The sequence below is a fragment of the Salvelinus sp. IW2-2015 genome, linkage group LG1 (assembly GCF_002910315.2).
Source record: "Salvelinus sp. IW2-2015 linkage group LG1, ASM291031v2, whole genome shotgun sequence".
Lineage (NCBI taxonomy): Eukaryota > Metazoa > Chordata > Actinopteri > Salmoniformes > Salmonidae > Salvelinus > Salvelinus sp. IW2-2015.
In genome coordinates this window covers 36,840,553-36,859,475 of record NC_036838.1, presented here as the reverse complement: position 1 = coordinate 36,859,475, position 18,923 = coordinate 36,840,553, and the positions used below count along the sequence as shown (strand labels likewise).

Below are 18,923 nucleotides of genomic sequence, written 5' to 3'. Positions count from 1 at the left end.
GATGCTGTTCATAGTGTTAGGGAATTAACACCTGTGGTCTTACAGTAACTCGTTTTGGGGTGTTGTTTTAACACTGTAGGACAGGGATCATCAAATAGATTCAGCCACAGGCCGATTTTTTTCTTGAGTGGATGGTCGGGGGGCCGGACCATAATGACAAATAATTTGTAGACTGCAAATTGACCCCAAGAAGCCGAATATAATGTTTGACTAAAACATAATCATTTCAAACCTTGCTTACATTTGTATACGATCACCTCGTGCCCCTTTATTATGCGTGGGAATACTTTGGAACAGATTTCTTATATTAAAATCACTTGGAGTTGATTTCCTCTTTTAAAAAAACGTTTTTTTAATGTCCTTCGGAAAGTACTTTTTCCACATTTTGTTACATTACAGCCTTATTCTAAAATGGATGAAGTTGTTTTTTTCCCTTCAGCAATCTACACACAATTCCCCATGATAACAAAGCGAAAACAGTAACTTTTTGATTTGAGCAAATGTATTAAATATAAAAAACAGAAATACCTTATTTACATAAGTATTCAGACCCTTTGCTATGAGACTCAAAACTGTTTCCATTGATCATCATTGAGATGTTTCTACAACTTGATTGGAGTAAATTCAATTGATTGGACATGATTTGGAAAGGCACACACCTGTCTATATAAGGTCCCACAGTTGACAGGCCATGTCAGAGCAAAAGCAAAGCCATGAGGTCGAAGGAATTGTCCGTAGAACTCAGAGATAGGATTGTGTCGAGGCACAGCTCTGTGGAAGGGCACCAAAACATTTCTGCAGCATTGAAGGTCCCCAACAACACAGTGGCCTCCATCATTCTTAATTGAAAGAAGTTTGGAACCACCAAGACTCTTCCTACAGCTGGTCGCCCAGCCAAACTGAGCAATCGGGGGAGAAGGACCTTGGTCAGGGAGGTGACCAAGAACCCGATGGTCACTGACAGAGCTCCTCTGTGGAGATGGGAGAAACTTCCAGAAGGACAACCATCTCTGCAGCACTCCACCAATCAGTTCTTTATGGTTGACTGGCCAGACGGAAGCCACTCCTCAGTAAAAGGCAAATGACAGCCAGCTTGGAGTTTGCCAAAAGGCACCTTAAGACTCTCAGACCATGAAAAACAATATTCTCTGGTTTGTTGAATCCAAGATTGAACTCTTTGGCCTGAATGCCAAGCATCACGTCTGGAGGAAACCTGGCACAATCCCTACGGTGAAACATGGTGGTGGCAGAATCATGCTGTGGGGATTTTTTTCAGCGGCAGTGACTGGGAGACTAGTCAGGATCGAGGCAAAGAAGAACAGAGCAAAGTACAGAGAGATCCTTGATGAAAACCTGCTCCATTGCGCTCAGGACCTCAGACCTGGGCGAAGGTTCACCTTCCAACAAGAGAGCGATCCTAAGCACACAGCCAAGACAATGCAGGAGTGGCTTTGGGGCAAGTCTCTGAATGTCCTTGAGTGGCTCAGCAAGAGCCYGGACYTGAACCCGATCGAACAGCTCTGTAGAAACCTGAAAATAGCTGTGCAGCAATGCTCCCCATCCAACCTGACAGAGCTTGAGAGGATCTGCAGAGAAGAATGGGAGAAACTTCCCAAATGCAGGTGTGCCAAGCTTGTAGCGTCATACCCAAGAAGACTCGAGGATGTAATCGCTGCCAAATGTATTTACTCAGTACTTTGTTGAAGCACGTGTGAATACGTAAATGTTTAAATTATGTAAATGTGATATTTCCATTTTTTATTTGTAATACATTTCTATAAAATGTAGAATTTATAAAATCCTGTTTTTGCTTTGTCATTATGGGGTATTGGGTGTAGATTGATGAGGGAAAAACAATTTCATAAATCTTAGAATAAGGCTCTAACGTAACAAAATGTGGAAAAAGTCAAGGGGTCTGAGTACTTTCCAAAGGCACTGTGTGCGTATATATATATATATAAATATATAATACATTTTTTTGGCCAGAAAACTTGGGGGGGGGGGGGGAAATAAAATCACCCATGGGTTCACCAGTTGGGGAATCCTGCTGTAGGGATTAAAGCATTATTTTCATATTTATTTCCAAGGGTGCCTTTTGAATGAATTTTAGAAGTAACAGTACCACCCATGACTGTGTTTGCTAGTGACAGAGACATGATTGTTAAAATACTTTGACAGCCTTATTTTACCTTAACACAGTGGTCTGAAACTCCTGGTTTGCAAGCCATATTATGATGGCTTGCAAATTGTATAATCCTATTGGAATCCAGCCAGTATTAGAATATCCAACAATTGAAACTTTTTATCACTGCAGTTAGAATGACTGCCAAGGTAGGGAAGAATGATAAATGAGACTACTTAAACCGTCTAAACTGGTACAACCATCTCAATAACGGGAAAATGTTATTTATCTTTGTGTAGTATAAGATCAATTACTCAATCAATGTGCATGCAGAACCATAGATATTGAAACAAGCTATTTCTAAAAAGCAACCTGCAACAAATCATGCTGGGAAATATGATACTATGGCCCCTCCCATGTCTATTTCACTCTGAGAGAGCTAGCGGAAATTAACTCAACGCAGTCGAGTAACAACTGGTTAACACTTAATTTATTCACCTCAGGTGGCGTCAATTTCAATCCCACTGGTGTTAACCCCACTAGAATCAACACTCAGATATAACACTCACAACACTTGTTACCTCAACACAGAGATTTTAATACCTACACATTTGTTGTGTGCTTTTAAGGAATTTCTAATGAAATTGTTTGCAAATAAAGGGTCAGAGATCCACTGCCTGTACCAAACACATAGGGTCTTACTGTTTTCTACTCTCACATATGAACTGATATGGTTTTAGACTGCACATATTGACTGTCTTTACTTTCCATAGCAGTCTTTTGGCTATTAATCAGTTTGTCAGGGTCAGGAGAATTACACTGTATGTTGTAGCTGAAGGCTGGTGAGTAGTGGTCAGGGGATCTGCCTGTAGGTGTTGGCTAAAGACAATACAGACTCAAACTTGAATTGATGTTCGACAACTCAGATTCGCGACGCATTTGGCAAGGACTACAGACTATCTGGACACCACCCTGGGTCTGGGCACCACCCTCTACAACTGGATCCCGGACTTCTTGACGGGCAGTCCACAGGCTGTGAAGATTGGCATCAACACCTCCTTCACACTGATTCTTAACACAGGGGCACCCAGGGATGTGTCCTCAGCCCTCTGCTGTACTCCATGTTCACCCACGACTGCGTGACTTTGCACGACACCAACTCCATCATCAGGTTTGCTGACAACACCGAGGTTGTAGGCCTGATAATCAACAACAATGAGTCAGCTTGTAGGGAGGAGGTAAGTGAACTGGCATTGTGGTGCCAGGACAACAATCTCTCCCTCAACGTCAGCAAAACAAAGGAGTTGATGGTTGATTTCAGACAGCAGAGGAGGGAACATGCCCCAATCAACATCAACAGGACTGCAGTAGAACAGTTTTAAGTTTCTCGGCGTCCAGCCCTATCGTTTCGTTCTGAACAGAATCATAATTTTTTTCATTGCATTCCACTGTTCCGACCAGCAAAATAATGTTCTACACAGGTTTGAATAAAAAAAAAAAGTTTTTTTTGTGGGACTACAAAAAAATGCCTGGAACGTGAAAGTACRTTAATAATCGGTTCCCATGCTTTAAAAAAAAATCGGTTCCCGAAACAGTACATAATATTTCAATTTTTGGTTCGGGTTCTGTTCCTCAAATAATTTGTTATTTTACAGTTTTCTGTTCTGTTCCCCGAGGACTTGACATGGACCAACAACACCACCACTCTTGTCAAGAGGGTGCAACAGCATCTCTACTTCCTAAGGTGGCTGAAGAATTCCTCCTCAAATACTACTGCTGCACCATTGAGAGCGTCCTCCTGACCAGTTGCATCACGGCCTGGTACAGGAATTGCGCCGTCCACGACAGCAAGGGCCTCTAGCGAGTGGTGAAGACAGCCCAGTACATGGACCGTGCTCCCACCCATCCAGGACATCTACTCCAAACGGTGCCTGAGGAAGGCCCACAGCATCGTCAAGTACACCACACACCCCAGCCACGAGCTGTTCACTCCCTTACCATCGGGCTGATGATATCAGAGCATGAGGTCTGATACCAACAGGCTCTGAGACACTTTCTATCTACAAGCCATCAGACTGCTGAACACTTGAACTGGGCTGACCACACATGTACTCACTCACTCACTCACTCACTCACTCACTCACTCACTCACTCACTCACTCACTCACTCACTCACTGCACACAACACACACACACACACACACACACACACACACACACACACACACACACACACACACACACACACACTACATACACGTCACAACTGCTGCTACCAGAATCTTATTATGATTGCTAAATACTGCACAATTGAAACACTTGCACCCCCAATTTCTCCTTACCCAAAACGTGTAAATGTTCCTATATTATACGTATGCTAAAATGTTTATTATATTCTACTGAGCAGTTTACTGTATGTTCGTATTCTTATCTTTTATTATTTCTTATTGTTGCATTTATCGAGAAGGAACCAGCAAGTAAGCATTTCTTTGGACGGTGTATACCATGTGTATCCCGTACATACCACTAATATAACTTGAATTTGAAACTTGAAGTTGGTCAACAGTGGTCAGGGGCTCTGCCTGTAGGTGTTGGCTAGAGGTTGGTCAGCAGTGGTCAGGAGCCCTGCCCATAGGCTAGGTGTTGGCTACAGGAAGGCCTGGGTGTGGGGCCTGTGAGGTCATTGTCAGGTCATCCCTGGGGAGGAAGTGTCCTGCCTTTGAGCGTCCACTTCTCTGTTTACGGGAAATGCCGGAGAAGGGGTGGAGGACTTTAAAGGGCTTACAGTACATACAGGTCTTGACTTGTTTGTGGTGTTGAACGCAGAAACAGTCAAGCACCGGGTTACACTAATGATAGCATTAGCAGCACAGCACTGAACATACTGAGGCACAATTATTTGTTACCCCAGTCTTCTTTACAGGTATCTTTACTAATTTCACCACTAGAATAATTACTATCCGAGAAACCAAGTCCTTCAGTATATTTGAGGTCACTGACCAGTGGATACTCACCCTTCCACTATCAGCAGGATAAACAAATAAGCTCACAAAGAGCCTGGGGAAGCGGGGAAGTATAATTTGTTATCCCCTTTTGTAATTCGCCACTGTAGATTTGTTCTTTGGCTGTAATAAAACATTATAGCACAGAGGCTGCAGAGACCAGATGCTATTGCCATGGTTAAGGGACAAAATTGTAACATGCAGAGATTAAGATGTGTTTTTGGTTGGAAATTATTTGGAAGCTGAAAACTGGGAACTGACTCAATCGGTTCCTTTGTTCCGATTTAGTCGAGGGCAACACCATTAACTGCATCCCATCCCATTGATGCTGGTCCATGGCCTGGGTATGGCTGTGTCGCTGGAGGCACTCTAGGTTTATCTTTCCCCACACTAAAAAGACCTCTCATCTCTTCTCATAATTTCACGTTGTCGCTCTCCATATGTCTGATGTTCCTCCATATAACCTGCTATTATTACAGCAGTATTGAGGCATATAAAGTCAACTCAGTTGAGTGCTATTCTTCTGCATCATATATCTCACAGATAAAGGTTTATGGAGAGAGGAGAGGGGGACTGCTCTCACTAAGAGCCAAATTATGCAGAGAAAACTGAAATACTGATACAACTTTATAGACTTTGTATACACTGAGAGTACAGAACATTAAGAACACCTTCCTGATATTGAGTTGCACCCCCTTTTGCCCTCAGAACAGCCTCAATTCGTCAAAACATGGATGCTAAAAGGTGTTGAAAGCATTCCACAGGGATGCTGGCCCATGTTGACTCCAATGCTTCCCACAGTTGTGTCACGTTGGCTAGATGTCCTTTGAGCGGTGGACCATTCTTGATACACACGGGAAACTGTTGAGCGTGAAAAACCCAGCAGCGTTATAATTCTTGACACACTCAACCCGGTGTGCCTGGCACCTACTACCATACCCGTTTCAAAGGCACTTAAATATTTTGTCTTGCCCATTCACCCTCTGAATGRCACACATACACAATCCATGTCTCAATTGTGTCAAGGCTTAAAAATCCTTCTTTAACCTGTCTGATCCCTTCATCTACACTGATTGAAGTGGATTTAACAAGTGACATCAATAAGGGATCATAGCTTTCACCTGGATTCACCTGGTCAGTCTATGTAATGGAAATAGCAGGGAGTCCTTATGTTTTGTACACTCAGTGTAAATGTACTGTAAATGCTGTATAAAGATAATACTTCATGGTGTGGTCTGTAGATAAAGACATTCATGATGGAAATGCCATACTGTACATTGGAATGGGCAGATAGAATCTTGAAAAATGTCTCTAACAATGTCATTGTTCTCTTCCTGAACAAATGGTTTTTAATTTGTTTCCCTGAGAGACTTTCTAGTTTTATTAGCCATTCATCATGGCAGAAGGCCTGACACCGTGACCTATGAGAGATCACTCTGGGGTTGATTAATCCTCCTTTCCATTGATCCGACATGTTCCTCTTAATTTCCTATAAAGAAGCGTTACCAGCCCTCTCTGTGTTGGTTTGGAAATTGACCCTAGCTGGAGACAAGCTGTCTCACTCTGTCTCCCCCTTCATATTAATCTCAAGGATTGTTTTATGTTTAATTTCGTTTTTTATCTTGCTAATGATCAGAGTTTGGGATTCTCTGAATTTGATCCACTGCCCATCAGTTGAGTTACAGCTTCATAATGCCTCTCTGTAAATGTCCTTTGGTTTAGTAATATCTTTGATGGGTTTATTGTCTCTCCTCTCTCTCCTCTCCTTCCTTCCTTCACTGGCTCACCCTCATCATCTGCCAGATTTCAGAAAACTGCACTGACTAAACTGTCACGGTATGGTGTGTGTGTTTGTTAACATACATATGTTGATGTTTGAATGTGTATTTGTCGACATGTATGTGTGAACTACACTACAGTAGGATCTTAATTTGAGCCAGATTGCTACAGCAGGAAAATGATCCTGCAGCAACAGGAAATGTGGATTATTATAACTGATGATACATTTTTTGTAAGAGAAAATCAAGTCTGAAATTTCTAAGTGGAAATTACAATCTTCAGAAGCCTTTTTTAACCTCAAATACACTAGATGTTTTACATTTCCTGCACAGAAGGAAAGTTCACCTGCAACAGGGTGATCAAATTAAGATCCTACATCTCTATACTGATGCTCTTATCTGGGCCTGTCCTCTCAGTGCCTATACAGAAGCCTACACCGTGTGCGCCATAGCTGTTGGTTCACCTGGCGGGTCAGGGGTTGAGGCGGGGGACGGAACAGCGGAGGAGGAGGACCAAGAACAAACCTCTGAGGAGGAGGAGGGAGGAGCAGATAACACATATGACAGACGGGTAAGTTTTCAAAACCAAGATATTGTTATTGTATTATGTTTGCTATTCCATAGAGATTTGTTACTGATAATGTTGTTCTTTACAGACCGACGGTCGATCCAGAGCCTTCTACATTGCCAAAGAGCTGGTGGACACTGAGAGATTGTGAGTGACCTGAGTATCACATATAACACTACTTGTCAGCATCATTGTAACTCTTTAACTCTGTAACATTGTTGTGTCCTTTTCACCTTGTTGTTTCACCCTAATAACCTGTAAATTAATGCATTTTTACATTCATCTGCACATGTAAACCTGACAGCGCCTTAATTCTCTCTCTGCAGACATGTGAAAGCCCTCAAGCTTCTCCAGGAGGTAGGTATGAAGAAGTCTCTGAACCAGACATGTATTTCTAGATGGATTGGATTTCCTCTCACCTTCATGTAGCAAACTCTGCTCTAGGAAAGCTCTCTGGCATTGGGCGTTTGGTGCCCCCATGAGTTGGTAGTAGAAAGATACAGAAGATGGATCGGAGAGGCAGACAACAAGGTTTATACAAATCCCCTCTGTTGCAATCCCAATGCTAGGCTATAAGCAAGGGGAAATAATGTCTAGATGCTTTTTACAGTGGAGATCAAGTTTATGAATTGCTGGCTGGGCTGATGGGACAGTGGATGTGCAGTGATTTCTCAGATAGAACAGTAAACAGGCATTTCACCGTCATAGACGTGGGATGTTGTGTATAGATAACAGTCGGAAACTTGGCTTGGGAGTGAGGGAAGGAAGGATGCATCTATAATACAATGTAATTGTATTTATTTTTGTGACTTGCAAACCTGCTGTAAAACGAATAAGAGTTCTGGACAAATTAGGAGAGGATGTCGCGTCATTATTATTCCTTGTTTGCCATTATATCCAATGGTGGTTATTGGTGAGAGAGTGGAGATGGGCTCAATCTGAGGGCCAAGGTGGCTGGGAGGGCATCAGACAATTCCCTGAAGTATGTGTGGTGCCTCCACTCATCTCACTTTTGTCTCTCTGTGAACCACTTTCCCCAAGTAGAGCCTCACCAACCACTGTACTTTAATTCAATTTTGAAGGTATTACAAACTAATGTTGTGACTTTACTTTCATTAATCTGATTACTTTTATTTATCGAATCAACTAACTATGTTTAATTGTTACCCGATTAAACTAATAATGTAACAATTAACTCATTAGGAATTTGGGGCACCATGAGAGCAGTTGTTTAAAGAGATACCATCTCCCAAATTAAACTCTAAAGGTCTTTACCTATCACATCCATAAAACAGTCAACGTATTAATGATAACCTCTTATCATATCGTCATTCTGAACAGTCATAACCTTCTTTGATCTGCCAAAAACCCCAGCCTTACTTATGATTCAATACTACACAAATTGGTGTCATTATTTATTTTATAGCTAACTAAATAATAACACAGAATAAACTTACACACTCAATACATGAGAAGAAGGTCCCTACCGGACTGACACAATATGGTGGCTTTTTACAAAACGACATGGAGAGGGAGAGAGAGACAAAAAGAAAGCGAGACACATCGTTTATACATTTTAGAAACTATTCTCACAGTAATCATGTACTTTGCACAAGAACCGCCACCCCTTTAGAATTAGAAATCATGAATGTATTTACGTGTGTATGCCTTCGCTCGCCGTTTATCACTGTCAGAACCATCCCTCCTTAGCAAAGTTGTTGGCCTTTCAGCGGCACGCTTGTATAGCTTTGATTGTCCGAAAGTGGTCTCCCCTTTCCCGTCTTCTACTGTTGTTCACTCTGGAAGATGCTCCATGGAAGATAGGGTAGCCAGCCGTGTCGACAGTTCCCATTGGTGATGAGAGTAGTAGGATACGGTGATTTGAGAAGAGTAGTAGGATGGTCCCACTTAAATTCGCTTTTCTAGATATTTGACTTAGAACAGTTAATCAGCCGTACCAGTGAGGTGAGCTTCTCGCCGCTTCCGGGTGTTGATATTCAAACCACTCTGGATGTGAGCTGCAGCTCTACACACCTCTCTGGTCTGGGAGGTGAGTTTATTTTCTTCACCTCGTGTTGAGGTTCAAAGTTCCAACCATTTCGAAAGTGTAACTACCACTTCACATTTTCTGGTCTGTTGTTAATTTCTCCACCAATCATTTTATGCACTCTGGCCGAAGGGGATGGCTCCGTCTGGCTGACACGCTCTCTGACCTCACTCGGGGTGTGGCTACATACTATTCAAAGATTTTAGGAGACAAATGATCTTATGGCTCCTAAAATCACATTCCTATCTTAACAAAAGTATTTCAATAATTTTTCATATTTCCTATACAACGTTAAGTATGGAGACTTCATACATGTAGTGTTTATACTTTTCAAGTTACAGTATTTCCTTTATAACCTTTTTAATAACATCACAAAATAAATAACAATTTGACAATAGTTTTCTATAGATCATCTCTGACCATTCCCTATGTTCTTTTGTTAGAAATATTGTTTAGTGGGAAAAAGTCTGTTAACAAAGCACATTCCTTGGTGGATTTTGGAGAGGGAGATCTCTCTGGATGACAGGGTGTGAGCTGTCAAACTGGCTCAGTTCCCTCCCGTCTTCTGTGGGTGAGAGAAGGACTAGTTAGTGTCATCCATTGCCAAGCTGATCTGACCCATTTGAATCCTCACTGGACAGTTATGACACTGAACACAGTGTTTAAGTGGCAGTCTTTCTCCAATGTATTTACAATGACATAACCCACAGACTTTTGGTACATTAGGAGAGGAGTTGGAGCTTAAAAGCCCTAAAAAGGCATAACGCCTCAAAGTACAAAGTACTTGCTTTATGTTTTTTGTGTGTTCATCTATTAAATGTTTTCTCAGCCTACATGTTCACACATTCTATATATGTAATGTATACAATAACTATGTATTCATACTATGACTCTCCCATATCCATGAGATGTCCACCACCCTCATATGACATGTTTGCTAAAATGTTTTATCTGGTTCTTCAATGATAGTCAGAACATACAAGCTTAATGTTGATTAAGGCCAAAAATAATCCAATTTATTACATGGAATGTGCACGGTCTCCATTATGGCAAAAAGCATAAGGCTCTTAAACATTTAAAGAGATTGTCAGCAGATGAGGCTTTCCTGCAAGAGATCAAAAAAGTATAAATTGAATATTTAAAGAGGAGCTGGGTTGGAGAGGCATATGCTGCCACCTACTGTAGTAACAACAGAGGTGTAGGCATCCTGATAAATAAGAATACACCCTTTTCCCTTATATCCCAGCACACGGACCAAGAATGCCATTTTCTCATTAAGAAATATACCTTACATGGTGAAATATACACATTGATTTCATCGTATGTGATTTGATTTGATATCCCCCCAGGGGCAATTCTCGTGTTTTTGATAGAATTCAAGCTATATTAGATCAAACCCAGCAAGGAAATATTAATTTCGCAGGCGACTTAAATCACACATTCGGCAAGTTAGACAGACATAAAAATATAAAAGGCAAATTCAATGAGCCTCTTAAGAAGCTGAGAAATGTAATATCTACAAATAATTTACAGTACACCTAGATATTACTATTCCCAACTTCAAAAGACTACTCCTTTTTTCTCACAGTAAGAAAAGTTATTCAAGAATTGACTATATTTTTWTTTTCCAAAAATGAACTGAGCACATCTTCAAGACCCAAAATGTATTAAATACAAAAATAAAGACCTTTACCATTACACATGTTGACATATAAGATAGAGAAAAGCCCACCCCCAACATCATTTGGGATGATTTTAAGGTGATACATATCAATCAAACAGGATTTATTAAAAAGACACTTACAAACAAATAAAATAATATGTTTCAGTATAGTACAATATACTAAAATACAAGATGTAGATTTGTCAATAATGGCTATTGATGCCGAAAAGGCTATTGACTGTCTTTGGAAGCTTTCAAGTTTCCAGCTGAAATAATACATTTCATATAAAATATTATATAAATATCCTAAAGCAAAAATATTCACAAATAATACATTATCTGATGAAATTGCTTTAGAAAGGGGCAAGAGACAGGGAGGTCCTCTCTCCCCCCTCTTGTTTGCACTGGCAATTGAACCGCTTGCAGAAAGAATTTGACAGGATCCAAACCATTAATGGTAAACATGAATATAAGATAAACTTATTTGCAGACGATCTTCTGATATACCTGACTAATATTGAAAACTCAATGCCCCCCTTCTTAAAAATATTTTCAKAATACTCTCAAATCTCAGGATATAAAATGAATGTGGAAAAACTGAAATAATGGCAATAGGAAAAAAAWWAAAAAAATAACTCATGATCTACAGCAATCCTTTAAGTGGATCATAAAAAATATGAAATATTTAGGATGCTTAATAAGTGACGATAAACAACAAATATATAAAGATAACTTCATGGAATAATCTTCCCATAAATCTTACAGGTAGAATAAACCTAGTTGAAATGACATGGTTCCCAAAGTTTTTATATTTATTTTTGGTAATACCAAAGCCAAAGAAGACATTCTTTAAAAACTATACTTGGCCATAACAGACGTTATATGGACAAATATAACTCATAGAATAAATAGGAAAGTTTTACATATCCCTAAGTCTGAGGATGGTTTTAAGCTTCCAGACTTGGAATTCTATCAACTCGCCACCCAACGCTTTTATTTGCAACATATTGTTAAATGCACTAAAGAGGAACAATGGGTGCATATTGAAGATGTGCATGCTCAACCCCAGAATCTTTTCCCATGTCTGTTTTCATGAACAACTTCATAGGTAGCTATTTCCTGCTATTTCCTAAACTATTGGAACCGATACTTAAAAATAACTGATATTGGCACTAGATGGAGGGAGTGTTGGAAAATAACTAACAAAATTACAGTTCATGAAAATGTATGCTTAATCCAGTATAAACTMATGTATTATACAAAATAACAAAATTCACAAATTCTACAGCACAACAGCAGAGTCATGTCTTAAGTGTAAAACTAACAGTGACTCAATGATTTATGCCTTTTGGGAGTGCTATAAAGTCCAAAGGTTATGAGCGGAGGTAGAACGTTGGCTGTTTTACAATATAAATGTACTTTTAATCCGTCTATCTGCATATTTTAAGACATGGCATATGATGGTGGGGTGAGATACCCATTGGGTTGGACCATACTTTAGGTCAATCATTTTGAAAAAATAATTGCTTTAAAACTGGAAATCAAATGACCCTCCATCATTAAGACAGTGGATAAATAAAATGCATTATAATTAAATATTGAAAACAAATGGGCTAGAGATAATCAAAATAGTCCAATTTGAAGCCATAAAATATTACAAGCACTGGAGATATTTAAAGAATGAGTAAGGAGAGAAAATGAACGTGTAGGTCTGAGCAAGTGTGATGTTATTAATGTTTGTAGAAATCAATGTACATAAATGTTAAGTTTTCTATTGTCTTTGTCCATGTATAGTTTAAGTATTGTAAGAAAAATAAAATAGTAAAAAATAACACTGTTTTAACCAATCAGCATCCAGGATTAGACCCACCCGTTGTATAAAGTGATATGGTTGGTACAGTAATAGGTACACAAGCAAAAGCATGTTCAGATCTTGGCAGACAATTTTTTTTGTCTGTGGTGAAGTCAAATCGTGTGAATCACTCAGACAAGATAGAATCATTGGGATGGCTTTGAATTATGTAATGGAGGGTTACCTACAGACTGGAGAACCGCACTGTCTGCATTATCTGTGTGGAAGTGTTTTCAGCAGCAGAGAAGCCTATCCTATTTTGGGGGAGAGTAAGTGGTTCATTGCACATTTCAGAGAGAAGGGAAGGGATTTGGAATGCAACCCTTCTGTGGTCAAAGTTAATCTCGGTTCACTTCTCGCTGCATTACATCACAAGGCCTTGTCTGTCACCTCTTTCCTGAGAAACCAGGCTTGGATTGGTATGGCGCTTTAAAAAGTGGGTCAGCTCTTCCCTTGGGACTGATTCAACATTCCAACGTGGTTAATGGAATGACACAGCAATTTTACACTGTATTATTTCTAAAATACTGGTTGAGAACAATTGTTGTGATCAATGAGACGTAATCGTAAGATGTAATGAGAATTCCATCACAGAATGTGGTAATGCCCCTCTCCAGTCATTGACAGGGTGCTGTACTATACTGTACATAGGGAAGCTGGTAAACATACCGTAGAAATCCTACGTAGTTCTCATGGCGTATGGAGATAATCTAATGTTCTGTGCTCTGTACATTATATGTTAACTGGCTACTTCATGCAGTCATTTACAGTCAGTCTAAAAATAGACATCATAACACAGATAGACAGACAGAATGCTCACGGAATTGGAAGTTATAATGTTAGTTATGTGAATGGAGGAGTCGTCCAGCCGTAGGACTGGAAGCACTTTTCGAATTCATACGATGATGTATCATGTACAGTTGATTAATAACCCATATGATGAAATCATCTTTGTCTCTGTGTCAGGACTTCAGGGAGGCGGTGGGGGCTGCAGTAGGGGATGAGGGGGATCCTGTGCTGGAGGAGGAGAGGCTGAGAGAGATCCTCAACGAGCTGCCTGATGTTTACACTCTGCACCGCAGAATCCTCACCGAGTTAGAGAATCGCATCCGACAGTGGTGAGACATTGACTGCACACCATACACACAAATCAAATTGTATTGGTCACATACACGTGTTCAGCAGATGTTATTGCGGATGTAGCAAAATGCTTTGGCTTTTAGTTCCGACAGTGCAGCAATATCTAACAAGTAATATCTAACAATTTTGCAACAAATACCTAATACACACAAATCTAAGTAAAGTAATGGAATTAAGAGTATATAAATATATGGATGAGCAATGTCAGAGCGGCATAGATGAAGATACAGTAGATAATATAGAATACAGTATATACAGCGCAAAAAAGTAAAGGACGAAACTTAAACAACACAATGTAACTCCAAGTCAATCACACTTCTGTGAAATCAAACTGTCCACTTAGGGAGCAACACTGATTGACAATAAATTTCACATTGCTGTTGTGGAAATGGAATAGACAAAAAGGTGGAAAATGTATGGCAATTAGCAAGACACCCCCAATAAAGGAGTGATTCTGCAGGTTGGTAACCACAGACCACTGCTCAGTTCCTATGCTTCCTGGCTTATGTTTTGGTCACTTTTTGGATGCTGTGGTGCTCTCACTCGAGTGGTAGCATGAGCGGATTCTACAACCCACACAAGTGGCTCAGGTAGTGCAGCTCATCCAGGATGGCACATCAATGCGAGCTGTGGCAAGAAGGTTGCTGTGTCTGTCAGCGTAGTGTCCAGAGCATGGAGGCGCTACCAGGAGACACGGCCAGTACATCAGGAGACGTGGAGGAGGCCGTAGGAGGGCAAAACAACCAGCAGCAGGACCGCTACCTCCGCCTATGAGCAGGAGGAGCACTGCCAGAGCCCTGCAAAATGACTCCCAGCAGGCCACGAATGTGCATGTGTCTCGCTCAAACGGTCAGAAACAGACTCCATGAGGGTGGTATGAGGGCCCGACGTCCCCAGGGGGTTGTGCTTACAGGCCAACACCGTGCAGGACGTTTGGCATTTGCCAGAGAACACCAATATTGGCAAATCGCCACTGGCGCCCTTGCTCTTCACAGATTGAAAGCAGGTTCACACTGAGCACATGAGCACATGTGACAGACGTGACAGAGTCTGGAGACGCCGTGGAGAACGGTCTGCTGCCTGCAACATCCTCCAGCATGACCGGTTTGGCGGTGGGTCAGTCATGGTGTGGGGTGGCATTTCTTTGGGGCCGCACAGCCCTCCAGTGTGCTGCCAGAGGTAGCCTGACTGCCATTAGGTACCGAGATGAGATCCTCAGAACCCTGTGAGGAGACCATATGCTGACACATGCACATTTGTGGGCCTGCTGGAGGTAATTTTGCAGGGCTCTGGCAGTGCTCCTCCTGCTCAAAGGCGGAGGTAGCCGTCCTGCTGCTGGGGTTGTTGCCCTCCTACGGCCTCTCCACGTCTCCTGATGTACTGGCCTGTCTCCTGGTAGCGGCCTCCATGCTCTGGACACTACGCTGACAGACACAGCAAACCTTTTTGCCACAGCTCGCATTGATGTGCCATCCTGGATGAGCTGCACTACCTGAGCCACGTTGTGGGTTTAGACCTCGTCCTCTGGTACCACTAGAGTGAGAGCACCGCCAGCATTCAAAAGTGACCAAAACATCAGCCAGGAGCATAGGAACTGAGAAGTGGTCTGTGGCACCACCTGCAGAATCACTCCTTTATTGGGGTGTCTTGCTAATTGCCTTATTTCCACCTTTTGTCTCATTTCCCATTTGCACAACAGCATGTGAAATTTATTGTCAATCAGTGTTGCTTCCTAAGTGGACAGTTTGATTTCACAGAAGTGTGATTGACTGGGAGTTACATTGTGTTGTTTAAGTGTTCCCTTTATTTTTTTGAGCAGTGTATATATATATATATATATATGTATATATATATATATATATATGAGATGAGTAATGCAAGATATGTAAATATTATTAAAGTGACTGTCACGCCCTGACCATAGAGAGCTTTTTATTCTCTATGTTGGTTGGGTCGGGGTGTGACTAGGGTGGGTCATCTAGGTGTTTGTGTGTCAATGTTGGCCTGTTATGGTTCCCAATCAGAGGCAGCTGTTTATCGTTGTCTCTAATTGGGGTTCATATTTAGGCAGCCATTTCCCCTTTGTGCRATCTTGTCTATGGATAGCTGCATGTCAGCACTATTATTAGCTTCACGTTTAGTTTGGTAGTTTGTTGATTTTGTTCGGTGTTCATTTATTAAAGGAAAATGTACGCCTATCACGCTGCACCTTGGTCCATTCATAATGACGATCGTGACAGTGACATTATTAAAGTGACTAGTGTTATATTTATTAAAGTAGTATGCTGGCTACTTTAGTCCACCTTCACTAGAGGAGCCTCAGCTGACATATACACAACTCAATGGCTGACAAATCAAATGTTATATGTCACATGCGTAAACTAACAGTGAAATGCTTACTTATGGGCCTTCGCAACAATGCAGAGACAAAAATATAGAAAAATATTAGCACAAGGAATAAATACACAGTGAGTAACGATAACTTGGCTATATACACAGGATACCAGTACAGAGTCGATTTGCGTGGGTACAAGGTAATTGAGGTAGATATGTAAACTGTACATGTAGGTAGGGGTAAAGTGACTAGGCAACAGGATAGATAATAAACAGTAGCAGCAGCATATGTGATGAGTCAAAAGAGTTATGGCAAAGAGGGTCAATGCAGATCGTCCAGGTAGCTATTTGGTTAACAATGTATTAACAATTTAGTAATGTGTCTGCTGCATACTGAGCCCAGTGTCTAGTGTGCACTCCATCATTTTACCCCCTGTTTTTTGTCTTCATCCCATTCTTTCTCTTCCTTCAGGGAGGAGAGTCAGAGGATTGCGGATGTCATCCTATCCAGGAAGTCAGAGTTTGTGGTCTTTACGACTTACATCGGTCACTACGACCGCAGCATGAGCCTGCTGGACGAAAGCTGCCGGACCTCGCCCGCCTTCTCAGCAATCGTCCGCCAGTATGAGGTCAGATGTCAAAGTCAAGTCAAAACTGTTTATAGCAGATAGATTGTGTTGAATAAGATCATAGGTGACAAGAGTGCATTTCTCCAAGTCTGGCTGTATGTACAGTGGGGTTTGAAATTATTGACACCCTTGATAAAGATGAGCAATAATTACTGTATAAAATAAATAATTGAAATTCAAGATCATATCCCCAAGACATGCTAACCTCTCAACATCACCAATAACAAGGAAGGTAGCATGTTTTGACCCTCTGTAACTTTCTCACTCGTCATTATTCACTATTCAACCAGGATTATCCATAATCATGGTAGCATCCACATTAATGTAGAAGTGTTTAGAAACATATTCTATTTTTATTTACAATAAAAGTGACTCCAAAATGACATAATACATTATTTACCATTCATTTTTGAGAAAAAAGGTATTACTTGTTAAACAAAATATCTTTCTCTGAGCAATTGTATTAGTATAAAATAATATAATTTCCAAATTTTTTGAGCATACAATATACACTACCATTCAAAAGTTTGGGGTCACTTAGAAATGTCCTTGTTTTTGAAAGAAAAGCAAATGTTTTGCCCATTAAAATAACATCAAATTGATCAGAAATACAGTGTAGACATTGTTAATGGTGTAAATGACTATTGTAGCTGGAAACGGCAGATTTTTGTTGGAATATCTACATAGGCGTACAGAGGCCCATTATCAGCAACCATCACTCCTGTGTTCCAATGGCACGTTGTGTTAGCTGATCCAAGTTTATAATTTTAAAAGGCTAATTGATCATTAGAAAACCCTTTTGCAATTATGTTAGCACAGCTGAAAAATGTTGTTCTGATTAAAGAAGCAATAAAACGGGCCTTCTTTAGACTAGTTGAGTATCATGCACCAGAGAGAGAGAGAGAGAGAGATAGAGAGAGAGAGATACTTTTTGTCTTTCTTTAATGAAACATTCTCAGTTCATTAAAAACTCACCCCCCCCTTAAAAATAAAACACCAAAATATATCCTGTACTGCATACATGTACCATACTCACCTTTCCCTCTACCACACGATACAAAACAACACCAAACATCACAATAACCAAAAAACCTTACCACTTCTACAACCGTATATCCCCCCAAACACACCATATCTCCTGAAACATCTCCACACTTTTATCATTCTATAGAACTCAAATTCTACCCTAAGGCGCACAGAGACCATCCCATTAAATAATAGTAAAGGGTCTGTTATTCCCCACCTTTGACCCTGTTCCTCCTTGATAGCCAAATAGCCAACTTCGCCTGAGCAAACAGAAAATTCAACAAAAACATTTGGCCTTCTCCTTATTCGAATACCTGTACCCCATTATAAACATCCCAACAGTAAAAACCACCCCAACCTCTCACACAGACATTCCAACAGAGACATTAATGGCATTAACCTGGCGCACACAGAAAACACATGAATCACAGTTTCTTTCATWAYACAGAAAGGACACCCCTGCCCGATTCCCGGTTCAACCCGTACCAACCAGCTGTTAGTGGCCAGGGCTCCATGAAGAACCCTCCACTGGAGGTCCCCTAACCTCTTTGGTACTGGGGGTTTGTAAAGCCCCCTTCATCTAAAACCCACCATACTCTCCGCCCCACATACCCCCTGCCACCTTACCTTGACGTAGAGGTTGTAGAGGGCTTTACCTCCCACACCTTCAAACTCCCCCAGGCTCGGAGTGTTAAAATCGAACAAGTCCTCCAGACCCCCTTGCCAGTCTCCAGTCTCTGCCGTCACCTGCAGTGGCGGAAA

The 18,923-nt window shown here is 41.0% G+C and overlaps 1 protein-coding gene across 1 annotated transcript in view; it reads left to right on the top strand.

Annotated features, from left to right (window-relative positions):
* The window catches only part of fgd5b (FYVE, RhoGEF and PH domain containing 5b), a 79,715-nt gene that overhangs the window by 13,414 nt on the left and 47,378 nt on the right, over window positions 1-18,923 (top strand). Inside the window, 6 exon segments of the mRNA XM_070444615.1 lie at window positions 6,928-6,960; window positions 7,320-7,473; window positions 7,559-7,617; window positions 7,797-7,827; window positions 13,999-14,150; window positions 16,979-17,135. Coding sequence (XP_070300716.1) covers window positions 6,928-6,960; window positions 7,320-7,473; window positions 7,559-7,617; window positions 7,797-7,827; window positions 13,999-14,150; window positions 16,979-17,135 — 586 coding nt within the window.